The 18,816-nt window shown below is 43.4% G+C and overlaps 1 protein-coding gene across 1 annotated transcript in view; it reads right to left on the bottom strand.

Annotated features, from left to right (window-relative positions):
- Positions 1–18,479, bottom strand: part of Syt9 (synaptotagmin 9) — a 174,245-nt gene extending 155,766 nt beyond the window's left edge. Inside the window, 3 exon segments of the mRNA XM_038342902.1 lie at positions 18,318–18,363; positions 18,365–18,400; positions 18,402–18,479. Coding sequence (XP_038198830.1) covers positions 18,318–18,363; positions 18,365–18,400; positions 18,402–18,479 — 160 coding nt within the window.
- Between the last annotated feature and the right edge of the window lie 337 nt (positions 18,480–18,816).

Below are 18,816 nucleotides of genomic sequence, written 5' to 3'. Positions count from 1 at the left end.
CTGTCTTGATGGTCAAAGACTCACTCTTTGTAACTGTAAGGCCCCATTACATTTTTTCTTTTATAGGTTTCCTTGGTCATGGCAATAGAAAGTAACTAAGACAAGGAGGATACTTGGACTAGCTGGCTAGTCAGTCTAGTTGAATCACAAGCTATAGATTTAGTGAGAGACCTTGTCTTAAAAAACGGAGTGGAGAGCAATAGATGAATATATCTAATATTGGTCTCTGGCCTGTGCATGTGGGCACATACCCCAATGCATGCTTACACACACACACACACACACACACACACACACACACACATGTGGGCACATACCCCAATGCATGCTTACACACACACACACACACACACACGTGTGGGCACATACCCCAATGCATGCTTACATACACACACACACACACACACGCACACACACACACACACACACACAAATACACATACACACATTGTTTGGAAAACTTTTAAAGCATAAATTAATTTAGTAAAATTCCCTTGCACTTGAATTTTCTAAATACCATTATCAATAATACCACCAAAATGGAAAAATGCCCCAAAGTGGTAAACAGATAAATAAAACATAGTCCAGTTATATAATGAACTACCAGCAGTAAAAAGAACTATGATACAGAGAACATAGTTGGACTTCAAAATTATGCTCAAAGAACCCTGCCGCAGCAAGCTCTTGTGTAATAAGACAGCATTTATCTACAACATCCAGAAGAAATAAGTTTAGAGATGAAAGGTTGCCTAGTGACCTCCTGAGGTGGGAATTAGCAGAACACATACATGAGGAACCTTTCTGGGGTGATGGGGACTTTCTAGAACTGATTTATGGTGATGCTCCAACAGAACAGCTGTGATTTCTGGAAAAGACCTAAACTGCGTACTTAGAAGAGATGAAGGGCGTGGTGTGGAACACATGCCCTAGTGAATATTTTTGGTGAGGCACGGTTTTACTGTGTAGCCCAGGCTGGCTTTGAACTCATTACGGTCCTCTTGTCTTAGCCTTCCAACTACTGGGATTCCAGGTATGGGGCAGCATGCCCAGCTGTGCATACACATTCACACCGCTGAAGGTTGTGTTTCCTTTATAAGATCTGGCCATGTACTTATCAGTTTCTAAAATGATTCCTGAACATTACTTTTCTCTTAGTGGGTAGACACTTCCAAAAGTGCATCAGAGTTTTAACTGTTTGTTAATTCTACTCTCTAATTATTTGTCTATTTGACATGTTACTGCAGAAGGTCCTCAATTCTGATTTTCTTAGGTTGTAAAGTCTTAGTAAACTCAGTTTTACACATTTAATTGTTTCTCCACTAATTAAAAGTTTATGGTTCCTAAATTCCCCTTGTTTTTCATATTATGAATATAAATAGGTTCTATGTGATGATTTACTTTGCATACAGTTTTTTATAGGAGTGATAATTCAATTAGCATGAAGCTTTGTCAAAAGAACAGACAATAGAAAAATCCATGGATAAGTATTTTTTACTTATTAATTATATATATATATATATATATATATATATATATATATATATATATATATTCTGAGACATGATTTCTCTGTGGCTTTAGAGCCTGTCCTGGAACTAGCTCTTGTAGACCAGGCTGGCCTCGGACTCACAGAGACCCGCCTACCTCTGCCTCCCGATTGCTGGGATTAAAGGCGTGCGCCACCACTGCCCGGCTAATTCAATATATTTAATGAAACTTCTGAACAGTGAAAGAGTCAGACTCAAGTTCTCAGTGACAACTCCCCATGCTTTCACTGGCATTATGATGGTCAGCACTTGCCACTCCCTTCCTGGAACCTCTTTGGATCCAATCTGCTGAACATCACTGTCTATGCACAACGGTGTCCCCAATTTAATTTCCCATATACTGAACCACTGGGCAGACAGCTATGATTGGGTTACCAAAGCACAAATCTATAAAAATTAAAAGATATTTTAAAACAATGGAAGAGAATTGTAACTTTAATCGTCATCAGTTTGCAGAGTGGATCCTCTCAAACTGAACCCATGGGAATTGGATTCCCCCCAAGAGAAGGCTCTAATAATCCACATACAAATCTCTGCAAAGTAGTGCCAGTTAGAGTCAATGGGTGTTTTTACCAAGAACACATGAAAAGAAACACTTTGAGGGATATTCTGGTTCTCTTTGTAGACTCTCTCTGAAACAGATAATAGGGTGTGATGAATCTTAGCTACCTCAAAATTAAATCAATACACAAAAAAAGAGACTTAAATCCCTAGACTAAAAATGACATATAAATCCCAGATATTGCAGTAACATGAGATCCAAAGCAATGATTCAAGAGGAGGAAACTGAAGAAGAGCTGGCAGCCTGTTTTCCTCACTCCCCGGGAAATATCAGGGGAGCCTGCAGAGTGACTTCAGCTATGCTGGCATCTGACATCCGTAGTATTTGAAAAAATAAAATTGAAAATATGTTTAGCCTGGGATTCCCTGAAACACTTTATCTCCTGAATAAAATATTAAAAGTGGCTTTCTCAATCCAGTCAAATCTGTTTTCTGTTCCAGGAATATTTCTGGCAAGGAGAAAAGGTATTCTAATATGGGATTCACCTCTCTATGCTGTGAATTTGTTTTATTACCATTGGTTAATAAAGAAGCTGTGTTGGCCTATGGTAGGGCAGAATATAGCTAGGTGGGAAAACTAAAATGATGCAGGGGAGAAAGGAGGCGGAGTCAGACAGATGCTATGTAGCCATCCAAGAAGCAAGAAGTGAGGTAACAAACCATAAGCCTTGTGGGGAGAATATAAAATAATAGAAACAGGTTAACTTAAGATGTTAAGAATTAGTTAAAAAAAAAAGCCTTCGCTAATAGGCCAAAGAGTATGCAATTAATATTAAGCCTCAGAGTGGTTATTTTATAAGTGGCTTTGGGGACAGTTAGGTAGAGAAAACCCAGTCCAGGGGAACCAGCAGGACTCAGAATATTTGTAGCTACAATATTCCAAGATGATTTCTAGCTGACGAGACTCCTCTAGCCCAGAGTTTTTGCAACCATGTCTACTGTATGGTTATACTAAGTTATGCACAGATGTTATTCATGTTATATGCTTAGTAATAAAGAAGGCCAACATTTTCCTTATTGCTGGGATATTATACCTACATCCTAAAGCCAAATTTCCTTCAAAATTTACCATTTATGTTGCCAGTGGGGCTGTAATGCATAATCTAAGTGTATTAATTCCCAGCGTAGTTTTACAAATTACCAATTTTATATAATAAATGCATTGGGATGTCTGTATTTCTTTGCCTAATTTTTATAAAAGTTTTACACAGGAGATTTGAGCATATTTTTCTTTTATAATTGGGTTGCAAAAGTCATTTCAACCCGTGAAGGCCACTAACCTTTGCAGCCCTGACAGTTCATCAGTCTCAGGAGCACAGACAATTTGGGGTCCACCTGAGGACTGCGACTCAGTCAACCAGGGCAGGGAATTTGTATCTTTGAAGATTCCTGGGTTGATTCTGATGCCCAAGCCCAACAGAGACCTACTCCATAGAATTTCTGTACGATAAAGGACTTTAGACTTTGATGCTCTTCTAACTTCTCCCCATAGGCCTGGGCACCTGCAGCAGGGGCCATATGCATGCTTGAACTTGATGTATTTAAAATTATTCTCATTTTTCTTTCACACAAAATAGTCCCAACTTCCTATAGTAAGCCCTATATATCATGTGATCACCTTCCTAGGTACAGCCACCAGACACTTGGAAATCAGAAACCCTCTATTTTATGTCATGCATGGGCTATTCTGCCTCTTAAATACTTTCTAAGTTATCTGTCTACTGCCTTCAAATATCCTGTCAACATTTCTGCCTGATAAATAACTTGCTGGTGTTTCCTCTAAAATCTCCCAGCTTTAGCTTTCCCACTGCATGACTAACCACACCACTGCTCCTCAACTGCCCATTCTTTTCCCCATGGCTCACCGTTGTTTAGGCTGCTCCCCCCATTCCTGGCACAATTCACTTGCTGACTTACTGTCACTCTCCCTAAAACCACTGTCATCACACCTCCTGGTTAATTCTCTATCTGTGTAGTCATAACACTTCCAAAACCCTAGATGCAAGTCTTTGAGCTTTTCTCTTTCAATATCTTGTCCTCCGCCCTTTCTCAGAACCTTATGTGGTGAAAATGCCTTGGATCCTGGTCTCCCCAACAGACCAGCATTTCCATCACCCTGAAAAACTGCACCCTCTCCCCCTCTTCAATGAATTCCCGAAAGCCATCCCCTGACAGAGCCTTGGACTGTTTAATCTTTCTCATCCTTAATTCCCCTCTTTTAATTGTTTTAACATAGCATTTCCCGGCGTCTCACTATACAGCTGGGAATAACGTTTAATTGATTCTCGTGTCTCTGCTGAGATACTGAGATTATGGGCTTTGTACCCTAGGCCTGGTCTTATACAGTGCTTAGGATCAAACCCAAGGCTTCACACATGCTAAGCAAGGATTCTACTGATTGAGCTACATTCCCAGCCTGGTGTAGGAAGGTGTTGCTTTCATTGGTTGAATAAAGGAAACTGCCTTGGCCTTTTGATAGGGCAAAACTTAGATAGGCAGAGTAGACAGAACAGAATGCTGGGAGAAAGGAGGCAGAGACAGAGCACCCCCCCACCCCCCCACTCCTGCCATGAAGCTACCAGGTCAGACCTGCTAAATCTTTCCCGGTAAGCCATGACCTCGTGGTGACATACAGATTATTAGAAATGGGTTGAATCAAGATGTGAGAGTTAGCCAATAAGAGGGTAGAACTAATGGGCCAGGCAGTGTTTAAATGAATATAATTTGTGTGTTGTTATTTTGGGGTATAAGCTAGACAGGTGGCCAGGAGACAGGCGGCGGGAAGCGGCCTGCCGCTCCTTCTACACAAGCCCACCATTATTCCTTTTCTATGTGCATCTTTCTCTCCTTATTACAATAAATTTCAGTCAAATCACTGCATGCTATGCATTCTCAACATTTTTGCTACCCTTTCATTTTGATGCAATACTCATATTCCTGTTTAAACACAATATCAGGGTAGCAGATGGCTTAGGGTAAGGGAGCCTACTGCCAAGTCTGCTGACCTATAAGTTAGAGCCCCAGGACCCATAATGGTAGAGGGTGAGAACCAACTCATTAAAGTTGTCCTCTGACCTCACATAAATATTGTGGCATACGTGTAATGTTCAACACTATAAAGATGCAAGAAAAATGAACACAAATATTTTCCTTGTCTATACAAACAGAGTTGAATGTGGTAGGAGAGTAACACATACACATGCAGACGCATTTCCTGAAACTCATGATCATCAGCCTGAGGCAGGACCTCAGTACTGGTCAGCAGTCATTGCATCCATCCAGTCTCCCATCCTTCTAGGTAAATTCTTATCACACTCCTGCTTCCAGTCCCCCGCCACTTCTGACTGTCCATCTGTCTCAGAAGCTTTGCTCCTCATTCACTAAGATGGTAAGAATAATCACAGGACCAATGACGACAGCATCCCTTCCCCAAATCTACCCACTGTGCCCAGGGATCTGCCTTAGCTCGCTGACAAAGGGTGAACTGCTGAGGAGCACACCCCGCATCCAGCATGTCACTTCTTTCTGCCTGTTCTTCCTTCCCTCCATCATACAAATGGTTCTCTTTCTATTAAAAGTCATCTTTTCAATCTTTGCTTTTTTCCTGTTACAAATTTGTTTCTTGTTTAATTTTTCTCTTTTTTTTTCAAGATGCTACTTAGACATTCTCCAGCTTTTTTTTCCCCAAAATAACTTAGTTCCAGGTTACCAATGAGCCTCTCCATCACTCAGTGTGATGGTCAGCCTTGCTTGGCTACTACCTTGCTTGGCCTACTAGCTGTATTTCATGCAGAGCATCATATCCATGCCTCAAGAAGTCTCTCTTTATGTTTAGGCACACACTCACATTTCTTGCTTCCTCTCCCACTTGCTGGTCCTTCCCAGTTCCTTGTTGGCAGGTCCTCATCTCTGACAAGTTGTGTGAGGCCTATATTCATTTGCTCTTTCTCAGTGCTGTGGTCTGAATGTTCATTCATATCCTGCCCCAAAATATGCACCTTGAACCGAATCACCAAGTGACAAAATTAAGCAAAGAGGACTTGGCAGGTGGTGATGGCGCATGCCTTTAATCCCCAGCAAGCAGGAGGCAGAGGCAGGTGATTCTCTGTGAATTCAAGCCAGCCTGGTCTACAAAGTGAGTTCCAGGACGCCATGGCTGGTTACATAGAAAAAAAAACCTGTCTCAAAAAATTAATAAATGAATGAATAATAAGAAAATAATAAGTGGAGACCTTTAGAGATGATCAGAAAAACAAGGATGGAAGGCTGGGGGTTGTAGTTCAGTGGATGAGTACTTGCCTAGTATTACAAGTCCCCGGTTTAATTCCCACTACTGCCGAATATAAAAACCAAGGTAGAGCACACACAGATAGGATTAGAGCCACTTTCGAAGAATGCCATGTCAAACCGGGCATGGTTGACACATGCCTATAATTTCCACACTCAGGAAAAAGAGGCAGGATGATTGAGAGTCCAAGTCCTATTTACCTATATAGCAAGGCTGAGGCTAGCTAAGACACATAAGATTCTGTCTCAGGCAATCAATCTACCGATCAAGGCCTGAGAGAATGTATGGTCCCTCTACCGTGTGAGTACACAGGGAGGAACTATCTATGAGGAACAGGACCTCAGGTGGTACTGACACCTAAGATCTAATTGGATCTCCAAAACTACAAAACATAGATGCTTGGTGTTTGCAGTCTTCCTCCTCATCCAGAGCAATTTTGTTACGAAGGGATTAACAGAATAACACAGTACTCCCATCTAATCACTCGGCTATAAATTTGCCCATGTTGCTAGGCACCTAATATGTTTTCTGCTATCTAGACCCTCTTCTGTGGACTCCTAGGAAGTGCATCCATGTGGCAACATAAGATGTCACCCCAGCAGCCCTCCGTCTTTGTCTGCCATAAGGAACTGTTACTTCCTACACCAGATTATCCCTATCACCTAAGAGCTGTGAGCTCTCCCAGTCTAACACACATACAAACTGTCTCTCAGGTCTCTCTCTCCGGCAGCTAGTTCTCCAATGTCTGTTCCTTCTTTCAGAAAGGGTCTCATGTAGCCCATGCAGGCCTTGAATCTGCTATATAGCTGAGGATGACCTTGAACTTCAGATCCTTCTGCTTCTACCACCTCAGTGCTAGGATCATAGGCATGCACTACTTTAATGTAGTTTATGAATCCCCAGAACTCTGTGAGCTGTCATCTCTTAACCGAGCTACATACTCAGCCCTAACGGTTCCTAGAGCCTATACTCTAACTGTCATGATCTTTCTGTCCTCATTCACTGCTGCCCTCCTCCTTGCCTATGTCACTATAACCCCACTGACCCCTGGCTGACACCTGGACATGCCAGGCATGCTCCTGCAGCAGAATCTTTGTACCTGTCATTCCCCTGCCTGGATGCTCTTTCCCTTGATGAGTGCCTTATCCCACGTCTCTCTATGATCCTGACTCATAAACAAATTACACTCTTTCCATTTTTTTATTTCTCCTTAGCACAGGAGGAATGCCTAACATACCTGTAATTGATTTATATGTAATAATTCCCACAAATAATGCATGTCCCATGAGGGAAAGCTGTTTTGTGTTTGCATGCTTTTACTGTATATATAACTGCATGCATCTGTGTGCAATACCTAAACATCTCTCCATTGCGTGTGGTCATAAGGTTGCGTGACATTTTGGTCAATAAGAGAATACATATATGATAGTATCATATTGTTATAATGGAGAGAAAAACTCTTGTCTCTTGACTGCACTGAGATCATGGTAACAGACCATCAGACTTACAGGAATCTATTCTGTGTTTACAAAACAATGAAACTGCCTAACTCTGCACTTTTCAACCATTTCCCCATCACTGACAGGTGACTGCACCTACAACAGCACCTGACACACAGAAGAAACTCAATAGAAGTGGTGAACAAATGAACAAAACCCTTAATAACCTCTATACTCAACCTTCATCCTGATTCCAGTATAATCTAATTAAGTGGTGAATCTGAACTGGGCATGGCAGCACATACCTGTGATCCCTGCATTCAGGTGGATGAGGCAAGAAGATAGGAATGAGTTCAAGGCCAAACATGGTATAACACTGTTCCAGGCCTGGATGGGCTACACTGCAAGAGCCTATCTCAAGGGGATCCTGAAAACAACAAAGCAGAAGTAAATCTTTTATGCCAGTCTTTAGGTGACAGTCTTTAGTCAGACCCTCAGTGGGTCTGACTGCTATGATGTATGCAACCTGAAATGTATTCTGCAACTAGGCATGTCCTTTAAGTGTCGAAAGCAAAGTTTGTGTAGAGGTAGAGCGCAGAGAGGAAAGGAGATAGCCTGTTTACCTGTAGGTATTCGATTCAACTGTTTAAAAAGTGCCTCTTCCTAGGTAGTTCCCATATAGGGGAGAATAATCATCTCCACAGCACGGATTTGTGGATCTATTCTCACTCCCTCCTGGGTGCTCTGACACAGAGAAAACAGACTGTGCTCATCCATGGACCAGGTGACTGTAGTGCAACTGAACTTGCAGCCTTTTCGTTGTTGAATAACTAGGCAAGGTAGCAAGATGTCACTGTTGGCATCGCTGGAAATTATATCTGGAATCCAGATGTTGGAACCAGATGTCAAAGCCTGCTAAAGGCAGGTTTTACAACTATATGAGGTAATTATACTTGCATTTCAGAGGGACATGACTGGGAATCTAAAATTGGAATCATTTAGCAGAAGATTTCCTATCTGTCAGGACCTTACCTTGGAGAAGAAGAAACTGACAACCAGAACATGTCTCCCAAGAGGACAGACAAGACTTGAAAAGCTACACTGTAGAATTCCCCCAGCTTGAAACCTTCCTGCCTCACTCTGCTGAGAATGGATCCTTTGGACTCACAGCAGGTCCAAGTATTTTCAGGTTGCCTCTCAGTGCCCAAGCCCACCTAGCTCTGACCTCCCTGGATTCTGACAATGGTCCACAAGGACTTCTGTGATGGACCAGTACTAAGGACAACAGTCTCACCTCTCAGCCTTCCCAACATGCACTGCACTTACTATTACAGAGGATCCATTCTCTCCTGTGTTATGAGTTTGAAATTTCCTAGAATCCCCCCCCCCACAAATAGACTTCTCTATTCTCTAGGAAGTCTTTAAAGACCCACTCACGCCGGCTGATGACTTCCCTTTTCCTGCACTGTATTCAGTGCATGGCTCCCTGCCTTGATTTTATTAATTGCAGTTATTATTCTATCTCAGTTCCATAGGGGCAGTAAACTTGTCTAATGTGCCTTTCAATTACTCATGGCTAACCTGGTACACCGGCACTTAGGAGGCACTCAATGAATGTTTCTGAACTTAATTTTCATTAGGAAAAGAGTGATCATATCACTGTGGCTAACATAGAGGTCACATGACATAAGGGTGAAGTGGGGTAAAGTCACAGATAATTACATAATCCTTTCATATTCATATAAGAGAAAGCACTACTTAGCCCTGGAAGAGCGTTACAATGGTGGCAAGAGGGCAGGGAGCATAAGGTCATTCTCAGTAATAGAGTAAGCACAAGGCCAGCTGGGCCTGCAGGATATCCTGTCCCAAAAGAAATTAAAAAGTGGCTAAGGAGATAGTTCAGTGGATAAAATACTTGCCATATGAGTATCTGAGTTCGAATCCCCAGAGTCTGTGTAAAGCCTCCTGTGGTAGTATGTGTCTGTAAAATGTAAAGAAGTGAACAAAAAGAGACCCTGTCTCAAGCAAGGTAGAAGGCAAGAACAGACACCAAGGTTATCCTGACTTTCACGTGTGTGCCTGCACTCACATACATAAACATGCACACATATATAACATACATACAAAGATAAAAAATGGGATGCACAGTACAATGGATTGATTATAGTCAGACAATCTGAGTTAATTAAGTCAATATACAGTGCTCCCTCTATGAGCTAATTTGATTGAACTTTACATTTTAATAAATGAAAATTTGTAAGAAAAGCATTAAGATTCTCTAACAAAACAAAAGCCAACAACGCTTAAATGCACATTGTCAAGAATAAACAGAAAATTCATCTGGGAGAATCTGCCTAGCCAGGTCTAACATAGTCAAAACACTCAGTTCTACCAAGAACAAACTACAGATTAAAATCACCAGGTAGCCACTTCAAGCCTACTGAATCAGCAGGCTTCTGCTCATGTGTGTCTCCCATTCGGGATGAATTTACGGCTGATATGTAACAGGACTAAATGACATAGTTCCACTAGAAATCAATTTAAGCTCATTATTATTTCAAGAACTCCTCAAAAGAAAGCAAAGGAGTATAGATAGAAGTTATTATCGTACTAAAAAAGAATAAAGAAGCACCACTGGGCATGCTGACACATATCTCTAATCCCAGCATTCTGGAGGGGAGACAGGATGGATACCAGGAGTTAAAGGCTAGCCTGAGATAGAGTGAATTTGAGGTTAGCCTGGGTTACACAGTGAGACTTCTCTCAAAAGACAAAGAATAACAATACAACAAGAAGACAGAAAGGAAGAAGGAAAAGAGGGACAGCAAAATTAGAAGCTAAGACGTCCAAAAGAATTACATTCATTTTTTTGGAATGTATATATAGCAATCACAACAACAATGATAATTATAACTGGACAATAATCACAGAATCAATGGTTCAGGGTTACTCTGAACTTATATAAGTATTTGATATGAATTACGATATACTGAGTTTGCTTGCCAACCTAATCAAATGAAAATATAGGACAACAAATTCAAATTGAATTTCGGAAAAGCAACAGCTAACTACTTTGTCTAAGAATGACCCATACAATATCACATATTTATCTCAAATTTAAATTGAAATGGCATTCAGAACTTTACTTGGGTCCTTTAATGAGAACCAAAACATTAGCAGTCCATTTTATCAATGAGAAAACAAGAATATAGAGGTGAAGAAACTTTCTCAGAGGCCTATAGCAAAAAAGAAAGAAAGAAAGTGAGAAGATGAGAGAGAAGATGAGAAAGAGAGAAGATGAGAAAGAAAGAAGACGCTATGCTTACAAAAGAGTAGAACAGAAACATGGCCTGCAAGAGAGTTCAAACAGAAAACAACAAACCAGTCGTGTCCGTGGACCACCACTGAAAGGGAACCAGGCAGGAAACTACAGCCTGAACATTATTCTGAGCATGGAGTTCTCTTAACAGATCATTCCCATTTTAGCAATGAATAATAAGCTGAAATATTTTGTTCAAGGTCACTAAACTATCAAGTATAGGATAAGATTCTGACTCTAAAGCTCTTGTTCAGTCCATTTTACCACGCCATTTCCATGGGGTGTAGTCCTTTTGTTTCTTCTTTATTTTGGCTTGGCATTTAATGCTTATTGCTTTTGCAAAAGACCCGAGCACCTACATGGTGACTCATCACTCTCTGTATCCCCAGTTCCAGGGGGTCCAACACTCTCTTCTGGCATCCAAGGGTCCTTGCATGCATGCACTGCACATAAACTCATACACACACACACACACACACACACACACACAGAGAGAGAGAGAGAGAGAGCAGAGAGGAGAGAGAGAGGAGACAGAGGACGAGACAGAAATTAATAATAATCATAGAAATGTTTTCTTAAAGTTGTTCCTTAGGTACAGTCCTATTAATGTTGATACACAACATTTGATGTAAGGGCAAGCATAGTGACACATACTTATTTAATGGTCAGCACTTTGGAAGCTAAGGCAGGAGGATCATCCTAGGTCTGAGGTCAGCCTCAGAGCTACCTGACCAAAACTACAACAGTGAGACCCTCTCTCAAAAGGGGAAGGAGAGATGTAGAGACACCTCAGTGCTTAGAGTACTGGGTGATCTGAATAGGGTTCAATTCCTAACACCTACATGGCATCTCACAACTCTCTGTAACTGCAGTTCCAGGGAATCTGGCATCCTCACACAGACATCCATGAACAAGAAACACTAATCAAGATACCCACAACAGTCTTGGAATATATACACATAAACAAACACATAAATAAATATCCTTTTCTATAGAGATACAGCCCAGTTTGCCAATAGTTTGTCTGCAAGGCATAAAAGTCCTGATTCCATCTCCAATACCATGCACAATTGTGATAAAATCTATGAACTGGGTTGCATGAAGGCTTTTAAAGACACCTTCAAAGTCTGGTTCTCTGTGTTTGCATGGTTGTGAAGCCATATTCCTAGAGTCAACTAAGGAAGTACACAAAAACGAATATAGAAACATTCGCAATGGTGCTTGCTTATAATCTTATCACCTAGGAGGCGGTGCAGAAGCATCAGTTCAAAGTCCGTCCTGATCAGTTACACGTTAAGATCCCCCTCAAAACAAATAAATAAATGAAATATAAGAAAAATATCATAATACAAAGTGAGTGATCCCAGGAAGATTAATTCCCATAGGGAAAACTTCTGCACAATTTGTGACTTCATTTAGAACGCAGAAATACACACTCCACACTTAACCTCTCACAGTGCAATTGCCCTCCTGACTTAGTCCCTTTTAATGCACCCTGAGTTCTGAACTTGGTCACTTGATGAAAAAAATGTGAGTATATTTCTTCTAAGCCAACCACATGGGAACCCACTACACCCATACAGAAGTGCCAGCATGCCTTCCAGTGATATCACTTCTGTTACACAGACACATACACACACACACACACACACACATACACACACACAGAGAGAGAGAGAGAGAGACAGAGACAGAGACAGAGAGACAGAGAGACAGAGAGAGAGAGAGAAGGGGTTAGGGAGGAGGGAAATTAGGGGATGTTTCTCCATGCTCAGCTTTATTCTTTCATTCTTCTGCCACACCCTGGCCACATCAAAAAGTCTGTGCCTTTGTTTATTCTGAAAGGGGCACCTGGTCAGGGGCCTGCCTGTGGTGCCTGCAGCAGGCTCTGCTTTTGTTTTTCTCTCTTGATAATTACCTCATGACTAAACCACTCACTGGTCCATGTAGAGGAATCCCACAGAGATGAAAACACACTTGTTTAAATAAAATATTTATGACGAAACCCTAAAATGTCACTGAAGTAAATGCAAATGAGACCTTCACATCTGTATATCCAATGCCACTCACTCCTTAGAAGGTTATTTCCCCATTACAATTAACGTTAACCTTTAAAAACTAATTCCACTACGCATAATCACACCAAAAACTATCTCCCCCCCCCAAAAAAAAGTCAGTATTTTAAGAATGATTGTTTTTACTAGTTTGGAAGGTTTGAATTAAGGGTAATTATTACTCACAATAGTTACAAGGATTTTCCCTTAAAACTATATTTAATTATTATTTTCCACACATACCTCCTGATAAAAGATTTCACTATAATTCAATACAAGATTTTATCAGTGAAAGTGCTACATTCTCTGGCCCAGAGACAGGATCTCAAGTAGTCCAGGCTGGCTTCAAATTGATTAACATAGCTGAGGCTGGCCTTGAACTCTTGATCTCACGTCTCTAGCTACCAACTACTGGGATTGCAAATACATGATGTGTGTCACTACATTCAATTTTTAATGTGATTTTTCCCTTAAAAGTGGATGGGCATGATAACGTCTTATGACATTTATTAAAAGTTCTCAAGAAAAAACTTGGCAAAATATTATCAAAAGCAAGTTATAGATCAGCTGATATGGGTACTAGCTATACAAAGGCAACAGTCAATTCTCCTGGGTTTAAAATCATTTTTCATAATTTGCAGAAAGGAAACGTGAGCTGAGGAGCATTAGGTGGACTTTACCTTCAGCTATGTCACAAGAGTTGTCCTCTACCTGACCATAAGTCAGAATCAACCAAGAAATGTAAGGAATATATTATACTCATCCCACTCATCCCAGGTACCACCACGCCTGGGACTCTGGTTTAACTGGTCTAGCATACAGCTCAGTCATTGTTATGTTTTTGTTGTTATTTTTCTTTCTGTTAGAGCCCTTAAATATTTTTAATCCATAGCCAAAGTAGAGAACATGGAGGTGGGGCTTCCCATAATACAGTAGTATTTGGCTGGAAGGAAGGATCACTGATAACATGACATAGAAGCACTGCTCTATACCTGAGCTAGTACAAAAACATTTTCTAGGCCTTTCTTTGGTACAGATAATGAAAATATGCAGGAAATCCTCCAGAACATGACAGTGGAACAGGAATGAAAAACTGATATTGGATAAAGAATCCATAACCAAAATAGTAAAGTGTCTCTAATCCATACAATTTAACCTACACTTGGGGGATTTAATCCACTATACACTTTCAGAATAGAGAGAGCAGGTCTAAGAATGGCTGTCAGAAAAGTAGTTAAGAAATCGCCACTGACAATTACTTCTGAGTTCTGAGTTCAGTCAGGTCTCTGTGTTAAAGGTCTCCACATCCATGGATATAAACGACTGTATATCAAAAATGTCCAGGAGAGGGGTGTACCCGTATAGTCTGTAACAACTGACATGCCATTTACATTCTTAGGTATCAAAACCAACAGGTTATTCAGAGTTCGTGGGAGAGTGAGCATAGGCCACCTGCAAACATTACATCATTTTGTATGAACGGCTGAACATCCTCAGATTTTAGCACCGTGGGAACTCTGAGCCAATGTCCTTCAGATACTGAGGGACAACATGACATGACTGATTAACATGCTACTCTGACTTAAGCCCAACTCTTCCTGTAGGTGGAGAGCATGGCCATGGGCTAGTGTAAGTTTCTGATTTCACTTTCCCTATACATGCCAATCATCTTGACTATGCTTCTTGAACTCGAATTGGGGATCCTGCAAAAGCAAAGGTGCATATTGAGCAAGTGTGGAGAAGGCCTGGGATCTGGGGTGTCTTGCAAGGACCCGGAAGCTCCTGGCACAAGACGGCTGCTCTGAGCAGCAGTATCTCAGAAGACTGTTAGGAGGACCTAGGGAACTGACCTACACGAGACATCCTTGCAGCCCCATCAGGGTCCTACAGAACAGAGACAGGAAAATCATAATGTTTGAAACTAGGAAGTGCATCCAAGCACCCTGTCTTTCTGCTGTAGAAACAATGGGCACAGAATTCTGATGCTTCCCTCCTCCACAGTCAGAGATGGAGAATGGAGAATAAGAATGAGACATTCAAGATCAGTGAAGGCTGGGGGTGTAGCCTCCAGCGGTGCAGAAGATGCCCTGGGTTCGATTCCCCAGTGTGACAACAGCTGAATGAGGAGAAGCTCAAAGAGTTTTCAGTTCCCTACAAAGGAAAACCATCAGCTGCAGGACAGCTTGCTTAACTGAGACACCATGGCATAGTCCCATGTTATGTACAAAAAAAGCTAGACACCAAGAGAACCTCCTGCTTTCCCTCCCTACTCCAAGCCCTCTTCCTGAACCTGCTGCTCTGTCAGAGGCTTGCAACTCCTCCTCAGATCTTTTCATCCTCCTGATTCCCCTGCCAACAAATATTAGTGGTGATCCTTCACAGTGGTCCACAACCATTACATCTAAGTGACCTCCATTAGACCATGCTGAGCTTGCACCTCTTCCTGGATTTCTGAAACAGCACCACTGACACATCCATGCATCTTCACCCTACATGGGCAGTCTGGCTTCTAATGTTCATATCTCATTCAGAGTAAAAAGCAGGTCCTTCTAAGAGCTTACAAGACCCTACATGATCTGACCCATCCAATCCTTGAACACGCTCCACCTCCAGCCACCCTTGAAGTCAGTGTTCTCTGAATCATAGCCACAATGCTCCTGCCTCAGAACCTTTCCACAGCCTCTCCTGTTAACTCAAGTTTACTGGTTTGGGACCCAGCCTACTTTTTCTCGGGAAAAGGAAAAAAAATATCCGAGATACAAAATTACTTGTTTTCATCCTTTTATAGCTGAAATCTTGGATGGCGCTTAAGGAAACAGCTTCCATGGGGTAGCATGGGATAGGGTATAGGCAGAGAAGGCTGGAACATAGCATTCAGGTGGATTCCTTTACAGAACAGGAAGTCACCCAGTTACACAAAGGACTCCTCTGGGGACCATCAGGCAGCTGTACATGGATATTCTGGGTCACATTATCCAACAGCAGGGGATTGTTCATTTAGCACTGTGCAGTGTGGCCTCTCCAGTCACTCAGCTTATACGGCTCAGAGATTAAGGGCACTCTTGCTTGGACAACAGCTTCAGAGGAATGGATATAAATCCATGTGATGTATGTAGGAATTACTGTGCGCAAGATAAGGAAGGGGGAGGGGAGACAGAGATCTGGACTAAGCAAGGTGCCTTTAAGGAGAGGGTGGCATGTTGAATGCCATTCAGCTTTATTTCCTCCAATCTTTCAATTGCAGGGCTCCTCTCCTGTCCCATGCTCAGGCTACTTCCGTTCCCGATGGAAGAAACCAGAGGGGCAGGAGCTGCCTCTAAGCCATGTGCCCTAGTTTAAGCAGAACACTGCTTTCAGGAAGTCAGGGAGCAGCAAGGCAGTCCTTTCAGAAAAGCGATTTCCCAACCATTGGAGCCAGAATTCCTCGTGTGAGGAGTATTCCTTGAAACTCTTCCTCCAGGCCCACCCAGTGTGGGAACTGGAGGAACCTGAGTATATGGAAACAGCTCCTGCATTAAAGGAAAGAGGCAGAGAATTGGCCAAAAAGATGAGGCATTTTACACCCCAATTCAGAGACTGGCTTCATTCCCCCAATCTTGTACAGCCAAAGATGAAAGCTGTCTGGGATAACAAGAAAACCTACTACACAGGGGCAGGAACACAGAGATTTCAGCACTCACCATGTGCTTTGTCATGATTCGCGCACACACAACATCCCCCACTCCTGTTGGTGAGGTGAGGCACTTTCCATTCATAGCTGTGGTCTGAGACGCACAGTCTCATCCACTGAGGAGCACACACAGACTGGACAACCAAGCCTCCTAGGAAGTCACTGGATATCGGGTATCTCTCCACTTCATTCTCCCTTTGGAGTAAAACCTTAGCGATCATTTGAGAAACTTATTAATGTAACCACGGGCAGGAAAAATAAAGCCTTTGACTATAGATAAATGTGACAACCTTTTAACACCTGACTTCAGCACACACATTTAGAATATCTTATTAAAGGTAGGCTGTTTAAGTCAACTGCTCTGAGAGTCAAGCACTTCTGTATCTTTGGGGTAAATGCATTTTATATAACGAACTGGTGTAAACTGAGAAACAGTTTGCACAGCAGTAGCGAATCGCAGTGTTCTCCACACGTGACCCTCCAGGCGCAGGTCACTCTCATCCCGTGTTAAAACAAACCCAACCTCAATATGCCTTGTAAAATTAAAGCACTTACACTGGGGAAAACGTCTGAGAATTTGAGTCCTCCAGCTGAGAAGGCGCTCAGGCACCATTGTAAAGGAACGCATCTTCTTGGTGACCGGTGGATGAATGAGAAGAGAGTGGGACCCAAGGCAGTGGGGGGAAAAGCAAACTGCTCAAATAAACGCCTTCTTCTAATCGTAATTGGTCAAATGCCAAAGTAAATGAACTTTTCAAAGTTAGGATCCTGCCAACTCTAACTAGGACAACTGCCAACTGCATAGGACACCACCAGCAAGCCCACCAGTCTAGTATGCCAGGTTGCAGCAGCAGGACAAATTGGAAACTAAGGCCTCTCTGTACCTGCACACCTTGCGACATGCAGCAATAGGGTTCAGGCCCAGCTACCTTAGACGTGTGGCTTCAGGGCCCTGCCCCATGTACAGCACAGTTTTATCTTTCCCTTCTCATCCCAGAGCAGGAGAAAAACTGGGCACTCAGGATAAGCAGCTCCGGGTGGGAATCAGTTGCAGCCTGGCTCCCAACTTCCAAGAGTTACCTGGGCTCTTAGATTCCTTTCCCAGCTCCGAGGCCTCCGCGGCCTCCCTTAGCTCCTGGAGCCAGCTGGTAATGTGGTAGGCACAGCTCTAAGCTAAGGAGCTGCCCCCAGAAGCTAAGTGCAGGTGGCGGGCGTGGTTCCTCCAAGCCGGCCCCAGCCCACCCCGGCTCGGCCTCCGCTCAGCAGCCTCCGTCCAGTTCCAGCATCAGGCCACCGTGCGCTGCTTTTGGAGAGATCCCTGGGCTCAATGGTCACCCCCTGCTCGCCTCCAGTCTGTGTTCCTCTCCTGGCTCAGGCCCTGGCGCAGGCCCCACGTCCCATCCCATGCACCTCGGGTCGCGCCGGGCGGCGGCGCTTACCTGGGTCTCGGAGCCGGGGTCTAGCACGGTCCCGCAGGTGGTAGATTGAAATCTTGGCAGCTGTCGTGCTCCAGGGCCCCTCGGGGCACAGAGCTCGGCCAGCAGCTGCAGCGCCTGGTGACAGAGGCGCGTCCCTGGCCCCGGGCATCGCCCCCCCCGCATCCTCGGACCGCGCCGGGCAGGCTGTGCGCGGGAGAAAGCCCTCCGCCTGCCAGCTCAGAGCCTCCGCCGCCGCCGCCGGCCGGTCCGCGCTTCCAGCCGAGCCGCAGCGCCAGCCCGGCCGGCCTCCCACCGGTTGCATGCAAGAGGTCCCGCTAGTCGCTCGCTCGGGCTTTCTCCGTCTCCCGCGCGGCCCCCTCCCCTCCCCCGGAGCCGAAGTGGAGCGGCGCATCGAGAGCCCAGCGCGCCTCTCCGAGCTCCGCCCGCTACTCGCAGCCGCCGGGGGCGGGGCCGGTCAGGGGTGCAAGCCGCGGGCGGGCTCGCTGCGGGCTCCAAGCAG

This window comes from Arvicola amphibius, chromosome 1, assembly GCF_903992535.2.
Source record: "Arvicola amphibius chromosome 1, mArvAmp1.2, whole genome shotgun sequence".
NCBI classification, from domain to species: domain Eukaryota; kingdom Metazoa; phylum Chordata; class Mammalia; order Rodentia; family Cricetidae; genus Arvicola; species Arvicola amphibius.
Note: the sequence above shows the minus strand (reverse complement) of the source record. Positions and strands in the feature narration are given on the sequence as shown.